The 25,745-nt window shown below is 44.9% G+C and overlaps 1 protein-coding gene across 4 annotated transcripts in view; it reads right to left on the bottom strand.

Annotated features, from left to right (window-relative positions):
• PTPN5 (protein tyrosine phosphatase non-receptor type 5) overlaps positions 1-25,745 on the bottom strand; it is a 164,158-nt gene that overhangs the window by 2,848 nt on the left and 135,565 nt on the right. For all 4 annotated transcript variants that reach the window (XM_075928115.2, XM_075928116.2, XM_075928117.2 and 1 more), the window contains 3 exons: positions 22,095-22,205; positions 11,974-12,134; positions 6,628-6,741 (listed from right to left, as the gene is read on the bottom strand). In XM_075928115.2, the coding sequence (XP_075784230.1) occupies positions 6,628-6,741; positions 11,974-12,134; positions 22,095-22,205 (386 nt within the window). The remainder of the gene's footprint in view (positions 1-6,627; positions 6,742-11,973; positions 12,135-22,094; positions 22,206-25,745) is intronic.

The raw sequence follows: 25,745 nt of genomic DNA on the forward strand, positions 1-25,745 counted from the left end.
AGCGACCCAGGAAATGCTCCTGGGATTTCAGACTACACAAAGACATTTCAAAAGAGAATAGTTCATAAACTGCTGACTGAGCTGCCCACAACCTGATTAGCAGGGACTTTCAAAACAGAAATCTGGGTTTCACTTGACTTTCAGTCTAACCTTGCGGCTCTGCTTCAAAAGGTGAAGCGAAAACCTGAAATGAAAACTGATTTAATCTGAACCCCTAATATAATTAGCCGACAAAAGGAATGTCATCTGCTGTCCCATGCAGTGAGTCACTGCTGTTTTAGCTAGAAGCATGGTAACTGCTTATTCTAGTGGTTCCCAACTGGCAGTCTGCGGCCAAGTGCCGGGCCATGAACGGCTGGCTGCCGGGCTGCAGCACACCACCAGGCCTCGCCTTGGTGGGACTGAAGTGGAGTGAGGAGGTGCACGGCCCTGCAGGCAGGTGGACGGGGATGTGGAGGAGGGGGTGCAGAGCCTGCACAGCTGGTGTCCTGCGAGCTGTTGGAGGAGGTGGAGGCTATAGCTGAGGGCTGGGATGCTGGATTTTGCCAGCACTTCTGGGAGGGGCATATGTGGGGTGGAGCTGGGACACAGTGCGGGGCGAGAAGGGCCAGTCTGTGGGAGGCAGGTTGCAGCTGCCCAGCCATTACCTGTCCCATGCCCTCCGTCTGGCCCAGCCGCGGTGGTGGCAGCAAGTGTTGCTGAGGGTAACTTCCCTGCTGAGTGTGATCCCAGGCTGGGCGCCTGCGTGAGCCTGACCACACAGAGTCTGCCCTGCCGAGGGAGCTGTGGCCCCTCCCTGCTCTGGTCCTGGCCCCATAGGAGCCCATCAGATGGTTGCCACTAATGGTCCTGCTTATGAGATACTCGACTGGGTGTGTGTGTGAAAATAACATATTTCTTACACTAAGAAATATAACAAAAAACAGGACATACATTTCTATCACTAAGAAATATGTGTGTGTGGGGGGGGGGCTCAGGGCAGGGGGCTGGGAATATGGGGGGGGTGCAGGAGTCAGGGTTGGAATGTACGAGGGGCCTGGGGCAAGGGAGTGGAGGGGCAGGAGTCAGGGCAGTGAGGTATGAGGTTTGGTGGACCGGTCACATTTTATTTGCATATTTGTGTATTCATTACTTGCATAATAAATATGCAAATAAAAACATCACTGGTTCACCAGCAGTTTGTGAATGGGTTTGCCTGTCGGCGGTATAAAAGGTTGGAAACTACTGGCTTATTTGGCCAGCAGTGGACTCCCTAGGAGATCAGTGAAAGCTGCCCCTTCCTGAGCTAAGGGAGAGCAGATGGTGTCGTGTGACACAAAGGGCCTAAATGGCACAGAGAGGTAAATGTTTCTGCTTTATCTTCAGCCAATCTGGCCCAATATGTGAAAAATACAACACTTGTAATCACAGGGCCAGAGCGTTACTCAGTGGCCTCCTTCCTTTTACTTCCCTGCATTGTGGCTGGCCCCTAACGCAAGGAGCTGAAGAAGTGTAATGATAGCAGAAGACATATGGTTCAAAGTTGGTAGGAAGAGAGTGATGTCATGCTTTCCCCCCCCCCCCAGCCTTGGCACCAACTGGCAGGGGCGGGGAACACACTGCACCCCTTCAAAGCAACCCCATTCCACGCTGAGCAGACTCATCAGCCTGCTCTATTCAGAACAGCAGCTTTGTTCATCTGTTTCAGAGTGTTTCTGTGCACTGCACTTCTCTCCACCAGGCTGTGACACACAAGGAATGTTAGTCATATCCGGTGATTACTCCCCATGCAATTCCATTAACAGCTAGGTTAGACCCTGACGTTGCGGCAACAGACACAGTGGGGTGGCCATCTAGTTGCAGACCACAGGAAATGATTTTCCTTTTATCTCATTCTCTGCTTAGGCTGCTGCTTTCTCCCTTCGCCCCTCCCCTCCCCAAACATCATGTGTTCACTGTCCAAGCTTTGACACAGACTAAAAAAAAAAATAAAAATCTACATTTTCACTTTTCTGCTACCAGAGACCTTTCAAATATCTTTTTTTCCCCATCAATAGAAGGTACCAAACATCCCCGAACACTGGCTGAAGGGACACAGAAATCATCGCTCAGCCTTTTCTTTGTCACACCGACTATTTTTAGGACTGGATTCCTGTACAAAGACTAATACATGGGTCCCGTGCAAGGGACCAAATGAGATGGAAACCTTGTTCCACTAGCTTGACAATAAGCTGAAAATCCTCACTGGCTTTAATAGGAACTACTGCTGTGGAGTCACAGATCCACCGATCACGTTACCCCAAAATATTTTTTGCCAATGGAACATATCACAGAATATTAGAACTGGAAGGGACCTTGAGAGGTCATCGAGTCCAGTCCCCAACCCTCATGGCAGGACCAAGCACCGTCTAGATCAGGGCTACTCAACACGTGGCCTGCATACCATCTGTTTGTGGCCCGCAGTGCAGTTTGGGTTTACACGGGGCTCTACACCCAGCCTGTGGGTGGGATCCTTTGAACATGGCCTCCACTGGGAACACGCTCCACAACGGCGAGTCAATATAATGGTCTTCTGTTGATATGCGTTTTAGTAATTAAATTCCTGGACTGTCATTGCTCATTAAGGCTATGTCTACACTGCAACACTATTTGGAAATAACTAGTGCTACTCTGAAATAACTTAGTCCATGTCTGCAAGGCAGTTATTTCGAAATAGTGTTAAAATACTATCAAGCTGGATGATTTCTTACTCCAACTCCTCTAACCAACATTGTACGAGGAGTAAGGGAAGTCGGAGGAAGAGTGCTCTATTTCGAAATAAGTGCTGTGTAAAGGCTCCCTATTTCAAAATAAGATACGCAATTGATGCATCTCAATTTGCGTAGCCTATTTTGAGTTAAGCCCTGCAGTGCTGTCATATGGGTGGAAATCAGGTAAATATTGCATTTTATTAATATCAGCAGAACTGACTTAAATGGGGACTATGTGTTGTGTAGTCTTGCCTTAACCTTTGTATTCATGCCCATCAGTGAGAGAAGCTATTTGCATATATATCTGCATGTAAATGCAACCACACTTAAGTTGCGGCCCTCGGCATGTGCTGTGAGTACCATTGTGGCCCCTAGGGTTTCCAAAATTGAGTAGCCCTGGTCTAGATCATCCCTGATAGATGCCTATCCAATCGGATCTTAAATATCTTCAGTGATGGAGAATATACAACCTCCCTAGGCAATTTATTCCAGTGTTTAACCACCCTGACAGTTAGGAAGTTTTTCCTAACATCCAACCTAAACCTCCCTTGCTGCAATTTAAGCCCATTGCTTCTTGTCCTATCAACAGAGGTTAAGGAGAACAATTTTTCTCCATATTTCTTGTAGCACCCTTTTATGTACTTGTAAACCGCTATCATGTCCTTCTCTTTTCCAAAGTAAACAAACCCAATTCTTTAAGTCTTTCTACGTGGTCTATCAGGAAAGACTAAAAGGTTCTCTATACTTGTAATCATTTTGTTACTCTGCTCTGGACCTTCTTGTTTCTCCACATCTTTCCTGAAATGTGGTGCCTGGAACTGGACACAATACTTCAGTTGAGGCCTAATCCGTGCAGAATAGAGGGGAAAAATGACTTCTCGTGTTTTGCTCACAACACTCCTGTTAATCCTCTACCCATCGGGGATTCTATGTAGTCTCACTTCAGACAACAAGTAGTGTCATGAAACTCTATCTAGGGCTCTCTGCAGCTACTGTGATGGGAATGATTTTTCCATAAACATCAAGAGAGACCACTTCTTTCGCAGGTAGCATTGGTCAGAGGTTCAGGAGGATGGGAGCTGCACTGCTCTCTTGTCACATTCAGCTGATAATGCCTGACTCCAGAACGATCACAAGGAAAAGGTTTCCTTTGATGTCTGTTATTGCATGTTAGTAAAATTAGCCTCCCCAAACCAGATTCTGGACATTAGATATGGCACGGACTCTCTGATGATGTTCCCTGCTGTTTACAAGCCAGAGAAGAGTTCTTAATGCCAATGCTCATCACGGCACTATGGCTCTGTGTGTCTTATAGTGTGTTTCTATGTTCCCCTCCCCTGCTCATTCCAACCTCTCATCCAGTCCCAACACAGCCGTCATGTCCCTCTTCAAACTCTGCTCAGTCTGTCTTCTCTGCCTTCTAAACTTGTGCAGTGGTGCGTGGTCAAAGAGGCTGCTATCTGCTCTACTCCTTTGCAAGGGCTGCTTCGTTCCCTGTGCCGCTCCTGGGGCCACACTGTGACGGGGGCTGGGGGAGTGGTGGTGACGGCACACAGACGGAGGGATAGATGGTTTCAAAGGGGCAGCTAACCCCCCTCCCCATTCCTGGGAAGCAGGAGGACCTTGCTGGCTATCACACCTCTCTCACGTGATTCACAGTGCTGTTCCCTAACCCATCCCACTAATGACCGTCAGGGACCGGGGAGAAGCAGCCCCCACAGTCTGATTTCACCCAATATAGCAGCGGTGAGGCAGTAAGATATTAGGCACATTTAAATACACGGTGTGTCCTCCTCTTCTTCTGAGCTCTCATCCCTGCCAGGCTAGTGTTTAAAAATATACCTCTTGGAGAAATCAAATTTTTTGACTGGTGATAGAAATGTAGCCGTGTTAGTCTGGTGTAGCTGAAACAAAAAACAGGACTATGTAGCACTTTAAAGACTAACAAGATGGTTTATCAGATGATGAACTTTCGTGGGCCAGACCCACTTCCTCAGATCAAATAGTGGAAGAAAATTGGCACAACCATATATACCAAAGGATACAATAAAAAAAATGAACACATATGTAAAGAACAAATCAAATTTCAGAACAGAAAGGGGATGAAGGGGGGTGAGGTAAATGTCTGTGAGCTAATGATATTAAAGGTGATAATTGGGGACGCTATCTTCGTAATGGGTAAGATAATTAATGTCTTTGTTCAGACCGAGGCGTAAAGTGTCGCCTCCGTCTAAACAAAGACATTAATTATCTTACCCATTACAATGATAGTTTCCCCAGTTAAGATAATTAATGTCTTTGTTTAGACGGAGGCGACACTTTACGCCTCGGTCTGAACAAAGACATTAATTATCTTACCCATTACGAAGATAGCGTCCCCAATTATCACCTTTAATATCATTAGCTCACAGACATTTACCTCACCCCCCCTCATCCCCTTTCTGTTCTGAAATTTGATTTGTCCTTTTCATATGTTCATTTTTTTTTATTGTAGCCTTTGGTATATATGGTTGTGCCAATTTTCTTCCACTATTTGATCTGAGGAAGTGGGTCTGGCCTACGAAAGCTCATCACCTAATAAACCATCTTGTTAGTCTTTAAAGTGCTACAGAGTCCTATTTTTTGACTGGACACCCTTCACTCTCATTTCTGTGGCTATCTGGCTGTGAAATGCACTCCCATATTATTCTCAGACAGTAGAGAGCATTTCGGATCCAGCGACTCCCTTTGTGCTAGCCCACACCAATGCTCTATTCAGTGTTTTCTTTTTTCTTTTGTGAATGTGCAGTGTCTGGGTTGACCTCCATTGAAACAGCCAAACCACCAGCACCTCTTCAGGTCTCTGCCTATCAAGACCGCAGCAGGGTGAAAAGCATTTCATTTTCTACCTCCCACTCAGCAGACCTGCTCGTCTGATGTAAGGTTCAGCATGGGGTGGTGGGTTTGATTCATTTTTTAGAAATCTTTGGTATATTGGTCATGACATTTCTTCCCCTCACTCCATTTATTATTATCATTAGCAAGAGCATCGAGACATGTTCTGACAGAGCTTCAAGCCAACGGGAGAAGAAAAATAATCTCTCTGGTGCAAAGATCAAGTCCATCTACTTTGTAGTCAAAATCAAATGCAACTGGCATGATGACAAACCTTTAAGTAGAAACCTTTTGATTGTGGAGAGCTTTGTGTCTCTTTTCACACGTCTGCCAATGGCTCTTGCCGATGCAAAAGCAACCCCCACCCCCCAGCCTACTCTATTAGCAGCTTCCATACTGCAGAGCCCTTCCACTGATGCCTGCAATTCCAGCTAGACTACGCTGTGTTCCAGCCTTACAGCGGCGTGCCTCTCTGTGATTCTGAGAGGAATGGGCCTCTGAGACGTATTCTTTTGGATAAACCGTGGGCCAGATCCACAGTTGGTGTCAATGAGCTGTGGTTCCCTTCAAATAAATTAGCTGTCACTCCATTAAAGTCATGGCAGATATGCCAGCTGATGATCTGGTGCAAATGTGACTCACCGGGGCTGTCATCTACTGCTGGATTTAACAATTTTGATAACATTGACTAATACCATAACACCGAAGGAAGATGCTATTTAAAATTCTCAACCAAATCTAAGGCCCAGATCCTCCATGGTATTTAAGCACATAACTCCCACTGATTTTACTGAGTATTAGGCATCTAAATACCTTTGAAACTTAGGCCAAAGTGATTTAGAAACCTACATCTCATTAAAAGTCAGTTGCACTTGGGTTCACAGACACTACTTAAGCTCAGGTAGTTTTTGAAAATTTTACCCACTGACCTGAGATTTTTTTTTTGTCCTGACTCCTGTTTCTTTCCCCCCCTTAAACATGGGGAAACATTTTTTAATTTTTGAAAGGAAAAAGATTCTCTTACCTGTCTAGCCGTAACTGGCAAGTTGTTCTCAGTATGTCAACTATGCCCTCGTATTTCAACTGTTTACAACAAATGCTGGTGGCAATAAAGCAGCCAGTCCTCCCAATCCCTGCACTGGGGAGGAGAAAGGGAAGGAGGATGTAGGTAAATCGCCCAGAAAGAAACATGTGAAAATGGCATTTGTCATGTACAGAGGCTGCTCTCAAATGTGTGAAATAAACAGAATCCCCCATCATCCCTAAGGGCATGTGTGTGTATTTTAAAGTCACTGGTAATTGCTAAAAAAAGCTATTAGCTTCACTGGGACTTAAGTAATAATAATAATAACAACAATAGCTCTCAGGCTACACTATTCATCTGCAGATGTCAAAGCATGTTTCGGGAAGGTTTGCATGGCTGTAGTTAGCTTCATTAGTGTTCTGTACGAGACAGGCCTATGAAAGACCACTCTACTATCCATGTTAGTATCTGTTAATCCTGCGTTTCTCAAACTGTGGGTCCCGACCCCCCGGGAGGTCGTGAGCAATTTGAGTGGGATCATGGTATCACAAAGTTTGAGAACCCCTGTGTTGATCTATAAGGTGCCACAGGACTTCTCTCTTAACTGTGAGCAGATCTTTTCAAAAGAACTTAGCACTTAGATGAGGGGCCCTGTAAGGGAGAAGGAGCCCGGGCTCCAGCCTGAGTCTTAATGTCTGCACTGCAGTTAACAGCCCCACATCTGGAACCCTATGATCCCAAGTCAGCTGACACTGGCCAGCCAGAGTGTTTTACTGCTGTGCAGACAAACCCTTAAGTAACAGAGATGCCAAATAACCATTATTCCTTGGTCTGTTCATGTTTGAAAGATCTCCCGGGCTTGCAAGTCTCAAGAGGAGTTTTTATTCATACATGACATGATAAATATTGTTTAAATAATTATGACAGACACAAATACAGATGGTAAATCTGATGCCTCTTCCAAAGTCATTCAGATCTGGAATCTCAGAATTCTCTGATTTGTGCAGGATGCAACAATTCACCATTAAAGAAACCACTGACTTTTCTCTTCTTGTGTCAATGCAAAGGCATTTTGGGTATCTGTTTCAGTCGTGGTTAAAGACTGAAGCTGATTTTGTTCTCACATGAGCTACGCTATTGTGGCAGAGAGAAGCTGTGAACTCCTCTTACCACCTCCATGAAGAGTGAGCAGCAAAGCTGACAACACTTCTGCATGTGAAATAATTAAGTGAGCAGTTGCAGGAATAATTACCCTCCACAATCTCCAGAAAATCTCCCTCCATTTAAACAGTGTTAAAATCATAGCGCAGAAATATCAGCAACAAGTGTGCAGGCAACAATTGGACTCACACAGGGCTGTGGCTAGCAAAGTTCTAGCATGGTTTCCCTGATCACTAAGGACAGGCTTTTGACCATGTTATTTAAATTTTCAGGAAGAAATTCCTGTCTATGCTTGTTAGGGAATTGGAGCTAACAACAGCTGTTTTTTAAATGGTTTTAAGCTGTAGCAGAACCTGGTTAAAATGACAAAATGCAGGCACTACAGAGGAAGGATGATCTTACTTTTAAGGCATGGATGAGGACTAGGAGATCTAGGATCCTTTTCTGGTGCTCAGGGGCGGATGAGAGTGCTGCAGGGCCCAGGGCAGCACCGCAGGGCCCTGGGCAGCGAAATTCACGCCCCCCCCCCCTTTGACACAGTGCATGCGCGGGGCCTTGGGAAGCGCGGGGCCCGGAGCAGCCGCCCCGCTCGCCCTGCCCTAAATCCGCCGCTGTTGGTGCTGCCACAAGCTTCCTGTATGGCCTTCGATAAGTCACTGTCTGGGAGCCTCAATTCCCCACCGTCTGCTTTTGTGCTGTATCCCATTTCCCAGCCTTCATTGGTTTTGACTATTTCAGTGGTTTTCACACTTTTTTTCCTCATGACCCAGTGGAAGAATATCGCTGGTGTCAGTGACCCAACGGAATTTGACTGGAGTATGTGCTCCAGGGCGGGGCTAAGGATGAGAGCTTTGGGCTGTCGGAGGAGGCTCCAGTTCTGGGGAGGGGATCAGGGCTGGGGCAGGAGGGGCTTACCTTGAGCGGCTCCCGGTCAATGGTGCAGCGGGAATGCTAAGGCAGCTTCCTGCCTCTCTTGCCACTGCAGAAGCAGTGTGCCCTGGAAGCAGCCAGCAGCAGGTTCCCAGACAATGCAAGTGCGGAGCTAGCGCTCAGGGCAGGGGCAGTGCACAGAGCTCTGTACGTGCTCTATCCCACCTAGGGGCCAGCTGTTTCTGGGGTGCAGAACAGTCTGCAGTACCAGGACAGGCCTGTCTTACCACCTCCACTGGTCACCTGATCCTCCTGCAGCAATGTGACCCAGTGCCTGACATTCCATGACCCTGTACTGAGTCATAACCTGTAGTGTGGAAACCACTGGTCTATTCAGAGGGTGAACTCTTCACCGCAGGAACAATCTCTTACTATGGGTATGTCTACACTGCACGCTTATTTCGGAATAAGCTATTCCAGAAGATATACTCCAAAATAGCTTATTTCAAAATCGAGCATCCACACTGCAGGGAAGCCTCAAAATTAGTCCGAGCCAGGCTCCCGTAATGTGGACACACTACCTCAATTTAACACTCTAGGAATCACTGGGGAGAAATTACTTAGAATGGCCCTGGTGAGGAGCTATTTCAAAATAGGAGCACTGGAACATCCACACTGCAGCTATTTTGAAATATCTATTTCGGAAAAGGAGTTGTTCCTCATGGAATGAGGTTTACAGAAGTCGGAATAAGCCTCCTGTTATTTCTATATTGTTTCGAAATAACAGAATTGCTGTATAGACGCTCGCATTGTTATTTCGGCATAACACTAGTTATGCCGAAATAACGCTGCAGTGTAGACACACCCGGGCTGTGTCTAGACTGGCAAGTTTTTCCGCAAAATCATCTGCTTTTGTGGAAAAACTTGCCAGCTGTCTACACTGGCCACTTGAATTTCCGCAAAAGTACTGACGATCTCATGTAAGATTGTCAGTGCTTTTGCAGAAATACTATGCTGCTCCCGTTCGGGCAAAAGTCTTTTTCCGAAAAACTTTTGCGCAAAAGGGCCAGTGTAGACAACAGAGATTTGTTTTCCGCAAAAAAGCCCTGATCGCGAAAATGGCGATCGGGGCTTTTTTGCGGAAAAGCACATCTAGATTGGCCATGGACGCTTTTCCGCAAAAAGTGCTTTTGCGGAAAAGCGTCCTGCCAATCTAGACGCTTTTTTCCGAAAATGCTTTTAACGGAAAACTTTTCCGTTAAAAGCATTTCCGGAAAATCATGCCAGTGTAGACGTAGCCCCTATGTGTATGTACAGCACCTGGCATTCTAAGGCCTGGAGGCTGACATGGTTTCTAGGTGCTACACTGATACAAAGAGCAAATAATACACAGATCTTCTACACTGCTTCTCATCCATACCTATCAAAGCATTTAACAAAAGAAGGTGAGTAGCACCCCTATTTTACAACCTGGAAAGCTGAGAAGAGAGAGGTAAAGATATTTGGCCAAAGTCACACAGCAAGTTAGAATCAGAAGCAGCACCTGAAACCCAGCTCTTTAAGACCAGTGCCTTACCCACAAGCCTAGGCTAGGAATAACATCTTACCTTTAACATGTACTGTACTTGTTAGGAATATTTTTGGGATGAGGATCTTCTTTTTTTTTAAATGGACTGTTTTATATTTAAGAAGGCTGATAGTATTTGCATCTTTGCAGTGTTTATGCTCTCCTAGAGGGTTGAATCCTGAGATGCGCTGAATAACTGCACTTCCCACTGAAGCCAATGGGAATAGGGTTCGGCATATCTTAGGGCTTGGTCTATGGTTTGGTACACTTCCTGACCTTGAATAAGTCAGCATATTGCCGTTAAAGCATATATTTCATGCAAAACAGTATCTGAGAAAATCTGACACTGCTCTAGCCCCTCATCATTTAGAATTCTCTAGGTGCCTAGCTAAGAAAAATGACCAAATGTCCTACATTTCAAAAAATCACCAGTATGCTACAGGAGATGGAAAGACCACACAGTAGGCCAGAGGGTAAGAGAAGCAAGCAAAGCAAAATATGAAGCTGTCTGTTAACATAGTGGACTTCGGTCAATATTGCCTGTGAAAGCTACTGCGAGATTTCAGTGAAAGTCATACAAGGATTCACAGATTTTAAGGCCAAAGGGGATCATTATGATTATGATGAATCATTCTTACAGCTCTTTTCAGAACCCTTTCCAATGTGTTCTGTTCACAGGTAATAACTCCTTAGTCTTGATATTCTCTTGTTTATTCATCCAAGAATTGTATTTACCCTTTTAACTATAGCACCTCAGTAGGAACTCATGTTCAATTGGTTATCCACTACGACCCAATAACTTCCAGTTACCATTTGCATTTTTATGTTCAAATATTCCCCTCCATCCAGTTTTACTCACCATTAACAATAACTTTGGGTGCTTCTACACTGCACTGTTATTTCAAAATAACAAGGTGAGCATCTACATGGCCATTCTGTTATTTTGAAATAATTTTGAATAATGGGCAGCTTATTCTGAAATCTGTAAACCTTATTCTACGAGGAATAATGCCTATTCTGAAATAGCTATTTCAAAATAAGACGTGTTTAGATGCTTCACTGTTGCTATTTCGAAACAGCCCCTCCCTAGGGCCATTCTAAGTTATTCCTCCCCAGTGTTTCTTGGGGCTCTAAATCGAGATAGCGCATCTACATTGGGGAAGCCTGCCTCAGACTAATTTTGAGGCTTCCCTGCAGTATAGAAGTGCTATTTCGAAATAAGCTATTTCGGAATAACCATTCTGGAATAGCTTATCTCAAAATCAGCATGCAGTGTAGATGTATTCTTTGGGAAATTGGTCTTTTTAAAGACTCAGGGATCTAGATTATTGATCAAGACTATGTTCTGTTTGCACAGAGCAAATTAAATTAGATCTTTATTACTTGTACCTCGGCAACCTCACTTGTAAGCTCAGACACCAATTCTTCTTTATGCACCAACATGATGTCTAATATAGACAATCTAAGCCAGTCACAAAGCTTTGTGTGTTAGAAAATTATACATCTATAACTTCTAGAAACTCCAGGGATATTTTACTACTGGCTGTATGAGGCCCCCCGCATGCCTCCCAGACTAAATTTCCCTTTGATGAAACAGTTTCTCTTTTTATACATTATAAATACACCTTTTAGAAGTTACTCATCCTGTTTTCCCTGCATTTGCATGAAGTTTCTCTTTACTTTGCCCATGTCGTTAAGACACTCTCTGGCATTCCACTCCATGGAGAATGAATTATGCATTCATTTACCTGCAGTGGACAATGACTGGGGCGTTGTTTTCTTCTGCACACTGCATGGCCTCTTCCACTTCCCGCACCAGCTGTAGGAGGGGTGGTGCTTGATCTGGTGTCTTTTGGTCTGGCCAGGACGTATACCAGTAATGTCGCAGGTTTCTTACTTCACCACCTTTCTGTGATCCAGTGATACAGAAAATTAGTACTACCACTGTAAACGTTTTCAGAGATTCTTCATCAAAACCTATAAACTATGACAATCTGGTTTGGGGGCATGTCTACAATGCACTTAAAACCTGCGGCAGTGAGTCTCAGAGCAAGCGTTGACAGATTTGGGCTTTGGGGTCTCATGGTACAGGGCTAAGAAGAAGCTGTGGAGAAGTTTTGGCTTAGGCTCTAAAACCCAGGGAGGCCTTCAGAACCTGAGCCACGATGTTTACAATGCTATTTTTAATAGCCTATAGCAGTGTTTCCCAGGGTAAAACTTGTTGAGTCCCCCTCCCCCCCCCAAAAAAGAGACCCATCAAGTCCCACTGCAAAACTCTGTCTCTTTAAGAGGGGTCGGAGGAGTGCAGAGTTCTCGCGGAACCCAACTTCCACAGAGCACCAACTGGGAAACACTAGCCTATAGATTTGTATGCTGAAACTTGCTGATATGGGTTTTAAAATGCATTGTAGACCTACTCTGTGAGAACAAAGTAGTAATCCAATTATAATGGACCAGGCTACAAAACACAGAAATTTTCATTTCAAGGATCAATACAGCATTTGAGAAAACTTAACAAAATTCACAAACTTTCCTGCTTTTTTTCAGTGTTCTCTTTCCCAGCTCTTCTATATTCATGTCAAGAGCTGTGTACAAAATTATATCTTGTTTTTACTAGTCTCCAGCCATCTTCCTCTCCTCCTGACAAAGTCATTCAGTAAGGCTACAGCTGATTGCAATGTATTCGTTTACAGGAAGTATCTGATGGACTCTCAGATAGATTGATCAATCTTCCTTGCTGTTTGTATATTTTACATCTTATCTTATACATATTTCTGAAAGTTTGTTTGTCCCGAAAGATCTCCGAAACAGTGAGAGCTAGAAACACCACATTTTCCATAGATACTACTGATTTCCTAACTTAAATAACTGGATTGGTTACATCTTGAAATCGGTTCCCCCGATTCCCGCAGAGCCCCAAATGGGCCCACTGATAATTCCGAAAGATTTCCGAAATGGAAGATCTCTGAAACACCAAATTTTGCACAGATACTCCTGATTTCCTAACATCAATCACTGTATTGGTTATATCTAGAAATGGGTTCCTGAAGAGTCCCAATTGGGCCCACTGATAATTAGCTTTTAGTAGTGCCTGATCATAGGCATTTGCTGGACTCTTCTATTAAGTGTGTCACACAAACTGCAACTACGAGATCCTAGAGGATAAAGCATGTGGGCACCTGCAGCACCATCAAGGGAAAGCCCACGGGGGAGAGGCTGCAGTAGGGCAGAGAATCAGCAACCTCCCCTATACTAGGGCACCAGCAGGTCTCCAGGACAGACCCAAATGTGGCTGATGCTGGCTGGGGTCTAACCTTGCTAATTGTGGCTGGGAGAAGCCTCCAGCTATCACAGCCTCTCAACATCTTCATGCAGCCGGACTCTGGCTGAACCCCTTCTGGAAATTAAAGTTGCTTCCCTCCCCCCACACACCCAAATGAGCCATCCCACCACTTGCCCTTCTTTGGGCTGCGTGCATTCTCCTGGCAAGGCTGTGTGTGTTATCAGCAAGTGCCACTGGCATTATGCACTTTGCAGTATTCAGCTCACTGTACAAAGAGGAGGTGAGTAGGAGGACAAGGTTTTGAGCACCGTGGAGCCTGAGGATGACACAGAACACTCGGAACAGCCTATTCTCATTAGAACAGGTATGTTCAGGTGCTTCATGTTCTGATCATCTAGATATCACTAATTGCACCTGGTCTGAAGGTGTTTCGCTTTGTCTGATCAATGCAACCAGTCCAGCTGCCACTAGGAAGTCCATTCAGGTTGCCCCATGGAACGTGCACTGAAGGCATTCGGGGAGTGGCTAGTTGGGGAGCAGTGATTTGCTGCTGCTGCAGAGCCCAGGAGATATCTCCTCCATTTCTCAGGGCTTCTGGCAAGGAGGCTGCAGGCATTGGTTTGCATAGAGTCTTTAAGGGAACATGGACCTTCCTGATTTGTGGGGATTGAGAAAAGGGACCCTATGGGCTCTGTCGTTTTCTAAGCACATCACTAACTATGTTAATTTCTTAAAGTAATATATAAGAGAAAAGTATTTCCAATAAAATATGCTATGTTAATGTAATTCACATAGTTCATTCATCACACCTTTTACTATATTTTTCCCGTGCTACGCCGAGTATTTCTGCTAGTATATAATCATATGCACACAGAAAAAGACATTTGGGGCATGTTTACACCAGCAAGATTGACCTCCTGAAGGTCGATCTATTGGTATTTGATTTTGCAGGTTTAATGTAGACTCGTAAATTGAACACTGAGGGCCACACCCGGCAGCATCCGGTATCCTCGTTCTGCGAGGAGTAAGGGAAGCTGACGGGAGCTTGTGCTCCTGTCAGCCTCTCGCTGTGTGGATGGCATTTTAAGGTACGCTGACTCCAGCTACCTAATTAACATAGCTGGAATTGTGTATTTTAGGTTGACCAGGCCTCAGAGACACTGAGGAAAGTGAGATTAAGGCCTAGTTATGACCTTGCGTTTATCTTGAGCACATTTCCATTTTCTTCAAAGTCTCTGAGTCACCATGAAATCACAAATGCTGCCAAATATTCAGATGTGCTCATTAAATCTGCCCACCTGATTTTTGGGGCCCCAACACAACTAACCGTAAGCCTACATTTCAAATGTGCTAGTGGAGCTATGTGTCCTCAAAGTCTTGGTCTTAGCCTTAAGAGCAGCCAGCACTGGGCTGAGCAATTCTCTTCTGAATGTAGGGGTTTCCAGGGTAAGTAACCTTTAGCTTCCACAGACTCCTTTAAGCACTTGACTGAATTTTAAGGACGTAGTGAAGAGCAATTTTGCTTTTGGACTAAGAACTAGGAGCAACATTTTCAAAAGTGCCTAAGGCCCAGATTTGTAAAAGGCATTGCTCTGTTCAGCATTGCAAAGCTCAATTAATTTAGTCTAATTTTCAGAAGTGACACACACACTAAGGAACCCAAATCTCACTGAAAATCAATGGGATGTAAAACTCTTCAGTGCTTAAGTCACTTCTGAAAATGAAACAAACAACTGAACATAGCAAAAACTGAATACCTTTAAAATCCACATGTAAGTCACAGTGACATTCAATGGGACATTGGCTCCAGATCTTCAAAGGCTATATCGACACTACAGCGTTATTTCAAAATATCTTATTTTGAAATAGTTAATTCAAAATAAGTTATTTCAAAATAACGCGTCTACACACAAAATGCATTTTGAAACAGTGTTTTGCTATTTTAAAATAGCACGTCCACACTGAGTGGACGGTGAATCACATTTAAGGCCGGCCGGAACCAGGTCCAGCAGGACATCAGGTCAGGAGTTACTTTGTGTGGCTGCTGCCTGATGCTATCTGAGGCCTGTGCTTAAAGGGACCCCACCGGGACAGCCAGTTCTCAACTTTCCCTGCTTGCTTGCCTACCTCGAATAGGGAAAGCAAAGCATTTTGTTTCTGTGTAATCTGGTTGCCCTCACTTGGGACATCACAGCACTCTACAGCATGGAGCCAGAGCTGCCCCTGGCACTCTGGTGCTTCTCGTGGACACATTGCTGCAAGCCCGGCTGCACTTTCTGCAGGCTGCCATACGGGAGGTCCATCGGGGGGCTGTCAGTATCCAGGAGGCCCTGCGGGAGAGCTTCCACCCTGAGGAGCACTAAGAGCCTCCTTGGTCTGCCCCACTGGGGGCTTGTGCCTCATTCCTCCCTCACGTCCTTCCACTTACCCCTCCCTAACCCCCTTTCCTGATGTTAAATAAAATACACATATTTTCATGAACACAAACTCTCTTTATTTAACAAAACTGGGGGGGGGAAATGAACTCTAGTTAGACTGAGGAAAGGAGGCAGGAGAGGGGAGAAGAGAGGGTGGAAGAGGGGAGGGGGAAACCTGGGAGGAGGGAGCTGGAAGGGGGAAGCAAGGGGAAGAAGGGGGAGGGGAAGCTCAGGGCTCAGGGTTGGGGGTATCGCCAGACCAACTTGATTTTCATGCAAACCTGCTCCTGGGTTCACATGTGGCCTTTGGTGGCCGGGCTGGCAGCCATCTAGTGTGGAGATCAGGGCCGGCCCGAGGTATTCTGGTGCCCTGGGTACGGGTGCGCGGCACCGCCCTCGGGCGCACGGCGCATGCACGGGCCCACCCATGGGGCGCATGGCGCATGTACGGCCCAGTCTGGCCCGGCTGTTGCTGCTGGCGCGTGCGCTGGGCCATGTAGGGCCCCGCAGCTGTGGGGGAAAGGGCGTTGCTGGCCAGCACCGCAAGGATGCGGGCGGGCTGGCACTGCGGGAGCCGGGCACGCGGTGCCTGATGTCAGCTGTAAGGGACGCCGCACGCCCCTTACAGCTGCCATCAGGTGCCCCCTATCAGTTGGCGCCCTGGGCAGTTGCCTAGCTCGCCCATGCCTGCATCCGGCCCTGGTGGAGATTATGGATGTTGGAGGCATCCCCATCAAACCCGAATAAGGTCCATGATCTCCACCCTGGACCAGGAAGGCGCCCACCTTCTCCTGGCCCTGGCAGGCTCCTGGGAGCTGGCAGACTGCTCTTGGGGAGTGGTGGAGAGCTGGCTGCCAGTGGCTTGCTGGCTCATGTTTTGGGGCCACTGGGTCAGGGGCAGTGACTACTGGCTCTGGGCTGGCAGGCTTGGAGCTGGCACAGGTACTGTGGCCAGAGTCAACCCCTTTAAGGGCTCCGGGGAAGTGGGAGGGGCAGAAGTGTTCTTGGTTGAGGCTGGAGTGGCCACCAGGGAACCCTGGGAAGTCTGGAGGCCCCCTATTTCAATATAAGTGTCTATACAGCACTTATTTCCAAATAGCTATTTCGAATTTGGCGTTATTCCTTGTGGAATGAGGTTTACCAAATTCAAAATAAGTGCTCTGCTATTTTGAATTAATTTCGAAATAGCGGTTTGGCTGTGTAGACATAACCAAAGGTATTTAGGCTTTTACCTTCCAATGAAATCAACCAGAATTAGTTGCTGGAATACCCGTAAGGATCGGGACCAAGAGTCACTTCTGAAAATGAGATTTAGGCACCTAAGCTATTCAGTATTTTTACAGTTACACTGTAGGCTCCTTGAGAACCCAGCCACAGCAGTCAAGAGCACTAGTTTTATAACCACATTTTGAAAGCAGAGTCCAACTTTTATGAAAACCAGTGCTTCCAGAACACAAATTTAGGAAGAAACAAGAATACGTATGCAAAGTAACTCTTCCAGGGGATAGGAAAAAATAATCACTAGTTCAGGATACATTTAGTGTTCTTTACATTGTTACCGATTTAAACTTCCCAATCAGAGAACCCTGAATGCAGCAATTCTGTATACATTCATTCCCACTGAAAATAAAATACTTTTTATCTATGCTTCACTGAGATTCAGGAGGCCTGGGGTTAGAGTGGGAAGAAACCAGGTTTAATTGGTGGTTCAAAGCCCAGAATCATGCTCCTGTGAAGTCTGGGATAATCAATCAGTGGCTATACCCTTGTTAGGTTCCTTTGAAAAAGAAAAAAAGCTTCCCACTTTTTCCTTTATTCCCTTTCCAAGTTCTCAAAGCCTGCTAAGGCCTGACCTCTGCCTTAAAAGGAATTATGATTAACCATTTTCAAACCCTGTTGCTGAGAAATGTGCATCGGAGTCCACGGTGCAGCTGGTGGATCACATTAAATTTCTAATCAGTTTAGATGCTGCAACGTCCTACTTCTGTCAAGGGGAGAATGTCCATGGTGTTAGAGAATGTGATGGAAATAATGGCTTCTGTGGTTTTCATTACCAAGTCATTTATTGTAAGTGTACTCCAGAGTCACAAGCATTCCTGCCATTATATGATAAAAGAAGAGTTCCAGGCAATGACATCGCACTAAACCGCACCCTTATTCCTATTCTGGCCGCTCGGAACTATTCAGCAACAAGCTTTGTTTTCCATAGTACTGTCCCAAAGATATTGAAAGCTGACATGTTGCTTAATTGAAGAATCAAGTGTAAAGTGAATGGGAGGGAGCACATTGTAGGGAAAAAGAACTATGTGCTTGGACACTTGTAATGTCAATCAAAGCTTCAGTTATTATATTACACACAGATTTTAGTCCTCTCTCCTTCCATACCTCTCTCTAGTCCTTTTCATCTGCGATGGGCTGCCTGGTGCGATAAGCCATGCCTGAACCCCACCAATAATTTGATTTAAAAATTCTACCTCCCTGTAGAATCCTGCATCACTAGATACACAAATGGAGCCAGATTTACTCCTGCAATAAATGCACAATTGAGTAGAGCTGGCTGAAATTCAGGATGTCCAATCCAAACAATTAAAAAAAAAATTACCACAAAGCAGAAATCCACAAAATAATTCACTGCAGGATTCTCACAGCCAGTGGGGCTGACCGCATTGGTGGACCCCTGGGAAAGGGGGGGGGCAGGAAGACCCAGTTCTGTGTTCCAGGAAGGGGCAGGGCCTCAGGTGGAAGGGGTGGCTTGGAGCATGTCACGCCAGGATTTTTAGGCTCCCTGCTTTATGGTTGGGAGCCTGGAAACCCTGATGTCCTTGACATGGCAGAGCTGCCCTGCAGTCACAGGCCCTGAAAAGCCTGGGGTCCCCAGTCCAAGGGCAGTGCACATGAGGGGGGCTTTCCTAAAGCTGCAGCCTCATACATTGTGCTTAGCAGGATTGCCTGGGTTCTTGGACTTTAAAAGTCTGGCGTTCCCCAGACCCTCCAAGAAATCTGCCAAGTGTTGCATAACTGATCACTTCTGGTGGGTTTGGTTTTTGAATGAAAACTTTGAACTTTTCCATGCAAAACAGATGGACATGTCTAACAAAAAAATTCATTTGTCAGAAAACAATTTTCTGTCAAAACCAGGTCTGAGAGGAAATTTTTTGATCAGCTGTGATCACTAGAATTAAACATCTGCATTTAACAACAATTCTCCAATAACCTTGTCATCTTGGCAGGTCTGGTGAATTTCACTGAGATAGTTGCAGTGGCTAAGTGAAATTATCAAAGGCCTTGTCTGTGAGACAAGGGGACACAAATAGGGTTTGGCTCAGATTTGGCCTTGCTGTTGTGTCACTCTGTCTGACACAGGGTTGTATTTAAGACTGTTACAAAACTGCCCATGTTTGGAAGCAATCTTTCATTCCCACTTGTCTCGGAATGTGATCTTCACCTCATCCTCTGTGCCAAATGCATGACTGACAGACTTTCCATGCTGTTGATTCAGACACAGGATTTCATAGGCTGGCTATCTGCCTATTAGCACACAGCTGGTTAAGACGCAAAGCTGCTTGGGTGTAAGGAGGCTTGTTTTCAGTTTGGGAACCAATTCTACTTTGCCTGTTCAGGTACATGCCTTAAGATCATGGAACCTAGTGTGTTGTGAAATAGGACAGCGATATCTTGAACAAGGTAGAAATGCCAGTCTGGACTTCTACATTGAGTGCTTCTGAAAACATGCACAGAACACCATGTGCCCCATAACCTCAGCCATGCAAAATGCAACACTATCCACAGCCTCAAAAACAACTCTGACATTATAATCAAGGAGGCTGACAAAGGGGGTGCTGTAGTCATCATGAACAGGTCAGATTACAAACAGGAGTCTGCCAGGCAACACCACGTTCTACAGGCTGCTATCCTTTGATCCCACTGAGGAATACAAAAGAAACTCTACCATCTGCTCACGGAACTCCCTGCTACAGCTCAGGACCAAATCTACACAAACACACCCACAGAACCCTGACCAGGAATATTCTGCCTGCTACGCAAGATCCATAATAAGCTATCAGCAATTTCATTCTGTTTACTATAGCATGTTTCCTTAAAGCAATTTCAGTGCTAGCTTACCTAGCTCACTGCATTATAGTTCACTGCATTATAGAATGATGAGGACAAGAAGTGTCAAGAAGGGGTTAGCCGCAGTGAACAATGGTGGAATAATTGTCCCATCAACAACTGCTAATTAGATTGGTAGACATTGTGATGGTCTCCCCATGCTTTATGAACATCGGCTTATAAATATTAATATGCATAACTTGGAGATACTTTGAACAAAATACTTCATGTAACCAATCACTTTTAATGTTTCAATCTGTTGCATCTGTATATCCTATTTTGGTGCATGTATCATTCTCATATTTAAAGTTAGAAATATGAAGTATGACACAGTTTATAGCCTTAAATGTAATAATAAGTGTCATTACTGGTGTCTCAACGACTTGGTGAGCTGCATAATGACTTGTAAACTTCCTTGTTTGTCCTGTAAATCCAAATGTGATTGGACTAGTAAGATGTATGGCCATACCACATGGTATTGGGATTCCGTTTTGACTTGATATTTTCCCATGAAAGTGGAGATGTAAAACAAAAGGTTTCCACCCTGCGGAAATGACTACTTAAGCAATGGGAAGCTATTAGTCCTTTGTCTTTGGCAGGCCTGTAAAACCTGGAAAGGATACAAAGAGCTGGAGACCAAAGTCAGAGTAAAGATCATCTTTGACTTGAAGACTATGCCTGAAGTAAGAACAGCTCGTTAGGGTAAGAATCCACATTCAATAAGTTTTTTAGTGAATTAGAACTCTCTGTGCATTTTCTTTTCATTTGAATTTAATCACTTATTTTGATCTGTCTGTTTTCACTTGCAACCACTTAAGTCCTGCTGTTTGTTCTTAATAATTTTTGTTTATGATCAGGCCCGGTGTAAATATTGTTACCTGTGGGGAATGACTAATATGCATCTTTCTTTCATTGATAAAGAGGGTGAACATCCTCATGAGCTTTCCCTGTGTAAAGCTTTTACACAGAGAAAGATGGATTTATTCGAGGATTTGATCCCTTTTGGGGGTTGGCTACCTGGGTGCTGTCCCCTATAACAGCATTCTCCTAGAGCGGAAGTGGTTCAGTGTCTGCATTGCTCTTTAGGGAGGCAGTAACCCCAACTCTGTGCTTTGTCTGGGGGAGACCAGAGGATCTAGTGTAGCGAGCGGGGTGATGGGAAGCCCCAGAGAGCAAGAAGGTGGGTGTCAGTGGCATGATTAGCACACCGGGGAACAATCCCAAGCAGTCTTCTGTGACCACACCCCGTCACAGACATATTACTGAGTGAAACTGGAGGAGACAACATATAGACAAAGGAGTAGAACAAATGGTTTAGAATGGACAGGACATTAGACTAGGATTCCTGAGTTCCCTTCCCAGCCCTATTGTTATCTTAGCTTTCTGTGTAACATTTTGCACCCAATAATTTTATAACACAACAATATAAGAAATGTTTAATAATGTTAATATGAAGAGTAGAAGCACAATTTAATTTTTTCTCAGATTAACATCTGCCTGAGATCTCTACACAACCTAGAACATGTAAAACCTCACATTGAGCCAAACCCTCAGCTAGGGTAAATCAAGTATATAGCTCCTGGGAAAGAGCTAAGCCAATTTATACCAGTCAAGGAGCTGACCCATACTGCACAAAATTCCTTGTACTCCATACAACATCGTCACAAAGTTTATTAGGTTAACCTAAAGCCAATATCTTTAGTATAACTTATAAAGGCTGGTTCAACGTTACGTAAGTTACTATCCTCAAGCTAACATGTCAGCATAGAAGACACTTGCACAGAATGATTCACTGATCTCTTCCAGTGAATGAACATATTCCTGTTATAAGTGGCCTGAAAGCCTTTTGACTGTACACATCCAGTTTACATCTCTGATTTTATTACTGCATTGTTCACATTTTTGGGATCTGAACTGGGGAACTGCGAATGCAGTAGCAACAACTGATATATGCACAGAGGATAGATTTGTACTCAGTTCTCCATGAACACTCGTGCTCCATGAACGTGTGTAAGTTTTGGATGTCCATGTCATTATAAATACATCTGAGTAATCTTACCTCCAGGGTGATAAGTCTTAATCGGTAATCATCCGCTTGTATGACCTGGTTAACTGTGATTTCTATTCCTTCATAGGTGACCTGCTCCTCTGGCCAATACTCTGTACATTTCTGCATGCAACAGAAAATATATTTAAGGAGACAACTCACTTTACTGAGCAAAACCCATGTCAAGTGCATGCTTAGATGAATAAGGACTATTTCTTTAACAAGATGCAGTTCAACCTTTTCCTTCAAACATAAGGGCCAAAGTTTCACATAGTCTTCTTTGCACTCATATTACTCTGATTAAAACCTCTCTTTATATGCAGCAAGTCTAATAATTGTGCAATTATCTACCTGATGTAGCAGGTAGATAATACTTGGTTTATGTGTGTGCAATGTGATGTATCTACACATTTTTAAATTTCATTTGGGAAGCAGGTAAGAAATGTGGCAACATGTATTAGTATTCTAGTCTATTTTTATTTTAATGATATATATTTATTAATATTCTGCTCTTTAACAATAATTATTTATGTACTGTGCATAAACTGATATTGAAATGTGCATCACCCCTTTTCTGTCTCTAATAAAGAACTATTGCTCTGTGAATCTGAAATTGTAATCTGTATGTTTTCCCTAAAAAGGGACATAACTGGAAATGATTTTGGAATATCTAGTGTGGTTGGAATCCTGCCTTATAATGGGAAAAGCAAAGGAGCTAAAACAAAGAAAATGTCAGAATAGTGATTTTAGTTTTGCTTAATTACTTTGGCCAAATTTATAAATTGCACTGAATCAGTCCATACTGTCTAAATAAATGAAGTTATAATCCATGTTTAAGGATATATTGTGTCATTTGTGCCACAATGCTACTTAAGAGGTAATGGAGAGCAATGCTTAAAAGAAAAGTTCTGGGAAAGACTGTCTATCACATATTTTTCCTGGGGCTGCTCCATGTGTGTGAAGTAGGCCCCCCGCACATTGGCAGAGATTACTCCCCTTGTAAACAGTGTTCTCTTTAATTTTCCCCACCTCTGAGCAGAATGAATTTTGTTATGTGCACCAATGTAGAGGTGAGGAGCAACACATCATATTGATATTAGTGCGCATATAACAAAATTCATGTAGTAGGAGTGCAGCCAAGGGGTTCTAAGTGTGGGAGGGGGCTCAGGGATGTGAGAGCTCTGGGATGGGGGGCTCAGGGCTGGGAGAGGAGGTTGGGGTGTGCAAGGGCTCTGGGGATAAGGGGTTTGGAGTGCAGAAGGGGGCTCCCAGTGGGGCCAAGGGATTTGTAATGCAGGAGGAGGCTGTGGATTGAGGCGGGGGGTTGAAGTGCAGGAGAGGATACAGGTTCTCAGATGGGGTGAGGGCTTTGGGGTGGGGCTGGCGATGAGAGGTTTTGGGTGCAGGAAGTGGCTCTGGGTTGGGAGGCTTGGGGTTGGGCAGGGCAGTTAGGGCTTGGGTTTATCTAGGCAGCTCTTGGGTAGCAGCGCTAAGGCAGGCTACCTGGTGCCTGCTGTACTGGGGGACACACTGGGTCCTGGAACCAGCCAGCAAGTCTGGCTCTTGGGGCAGGGGATGGGGCTCCTCTGCACCTGATGGTGCCCTGCCTAGGAGCTGGACCTGCTGCACTAGCTGTTTCTCTGCTGGCCCCAGCACAGAGCTGCTGCAGCTGGCAGGAAGTAGAACTCAGCACAGAGCTGCCCTGGCTGCAGCAGCTCCTTGCTGGGGCAAGCAGGGACGGGTGCCTTCCCGCTGGCTGCAACAACTTCAGGGCCTGGGGAGAGGTATCTCCCCCTGCTGCAACTCTGAGCTCCTACATGGGGCTTAATGGGAAACAACACGGTTGCACGGTGTGGCAGGGACTTTGCTTGTAAGCTTCTCCCATGGACCAGTGTGGAGGAACAAATGGTGCCCCAGGGATAAAGCAGAGAGCAAGCTGCCCGCCTGCTCTCCAGATTAACGGGGCTGCTATTGTAGGAGGTCTTGATGCACCTACGTAAGTGAAGGGAGAGGGGATACTTAAAAGCCCTCCCTTCTGCAAAGTCCAGCATGATCTGGCCTTAAACCTTGTGAGCAAATTAAAAAAAAAAATTCTGCTGGCAGGGAATGGCCAAGGACTCAAAAAAGTCTCCAAGAGCTGCTGGGCCAAATTCTGTGAGAGTGGAAACAGGTGTTGCTCCATCAATGAAGCTGTGTTGCTTTACCCTACAAATGAATGTGGCCCATTGTGTCACTGTAAACGCAGACTGAATTCCTCCCCCCTCTTCCATTGCAGAATCCATTGTAAAAAGCGTCAAATGCGCCAGCAGCTATCAATAGCACAGACGCGATGCTGCTGAACTGAGTGGAGTTGGATCGCCCACACATTTCTGTGGGCTGTCTGTCAGTTTGGATTAGATGTGACAGAGGGCTGGGAGACTGAGTCGTTCACCCTCGCATGAGCCAAGCCACTGTGTGTAGCAGAAGCACAAAGACACGCTTACTAGCATCACTGGCAGAACAAAGGCTTTAGTTCTAAACCTACACATTGCGAGACCTGGTATTTCTATAGGAATACGTGGTAGGAAAAAAGGGAACATAGAAGATGTTAGTATGAAAGACCTTACCCTATATTTATGTTTGAGTCTCACTGAACCATTTCATTTTGGATACAAAAGGTATCAGGAGAAACTCAGTCTCTGTAAGCTAGATGCAGGCTGTATCCAGTAACTCTACTGTGATAGTAACATGGCAGTGCAGTGTTTCCTGGGGCTGATGTGACAGGTGAGAGAGTCTGTTGGTGCTAAACAACAGGAAACACTGATGCCAACATTATTTTGCATTTCAGTGGTACAGCCCAGATGTAAAAACCAGAGCGGGAAAGAGTGACAGCAGAGAAGACAATGGAGGGTATGATTGCCTCTTGCTCATTTTTTCTTCTCAAGTCTATATTGATAACATTTTCCAAAGTGACTAAGTGATCTGGAAGTCTAAGTCCCATTTTCCAAAGTGACCTAGCCATTTAGAGCCAGATTTTTAAATACACAAGTGCTTTTGAAAACCCCATCAGGTACCTTTCTGCACCTTCAGGTGCTTAATCAGCTTTGAGAATCTGGCCCTAAATCCCATTGAAAGTCTGTGGGAGCTACGCTCCTCAGACTCAGATTTATAAAGGTATGCAGACATTTCTCTGTTCAGTTTTGCAATATCTAACTGACTTAGGAGCCTAAAACAGGACTTAGCTGTCTAAATCACTTAGGCCTTGTAATGCTGAAAGTGGGACTTTGGCTCCTAAATCACTTTTGAAAATTTTACCTCACTTTTATTTCTGGCCTCACATTTTCTGCATTGCTGTTGCAAAGTCTCACACTTCCACAATTTGCATCACTGCTGTTTTGGGGTCATGTGGAATAATGTTTCGATACTGGCTACATCATCCCAAAGCAGCCAGGATGCAAATTGTGGGAGCATGAGACTTTGCAGATAAAGCTGTATGGGATGGACTGGTAGAAATACATTACATATCCACAGACAACTAACTCTCATAAATACCAATTCTAGCACAGGGTGATTCAAAAAAGTTTGGAACATCTTTAATCAGCTGCAGTATTTTAAAAGCATTTCCCAAAATGCTAAACAGGGGGCAATCCTCCACATACAGATCCTCTTTAGCTGCTTCTCATC

The sequence above is a fragment of the Pelodiscus sinensis genome, chromosome 5 (assembly GCF_052426305.1).
Source record: "Pelodiscus sinensis isolate ZL-2025 chromosome 5, ASM5242630v1, whole genome shotgun sequence".
NCBI classification, from domain to species: Eukaryota; Metazoa; Chordata; order Testudines; family Trionychidae; genus Pelodiscus; species Pelodiscus sinensis.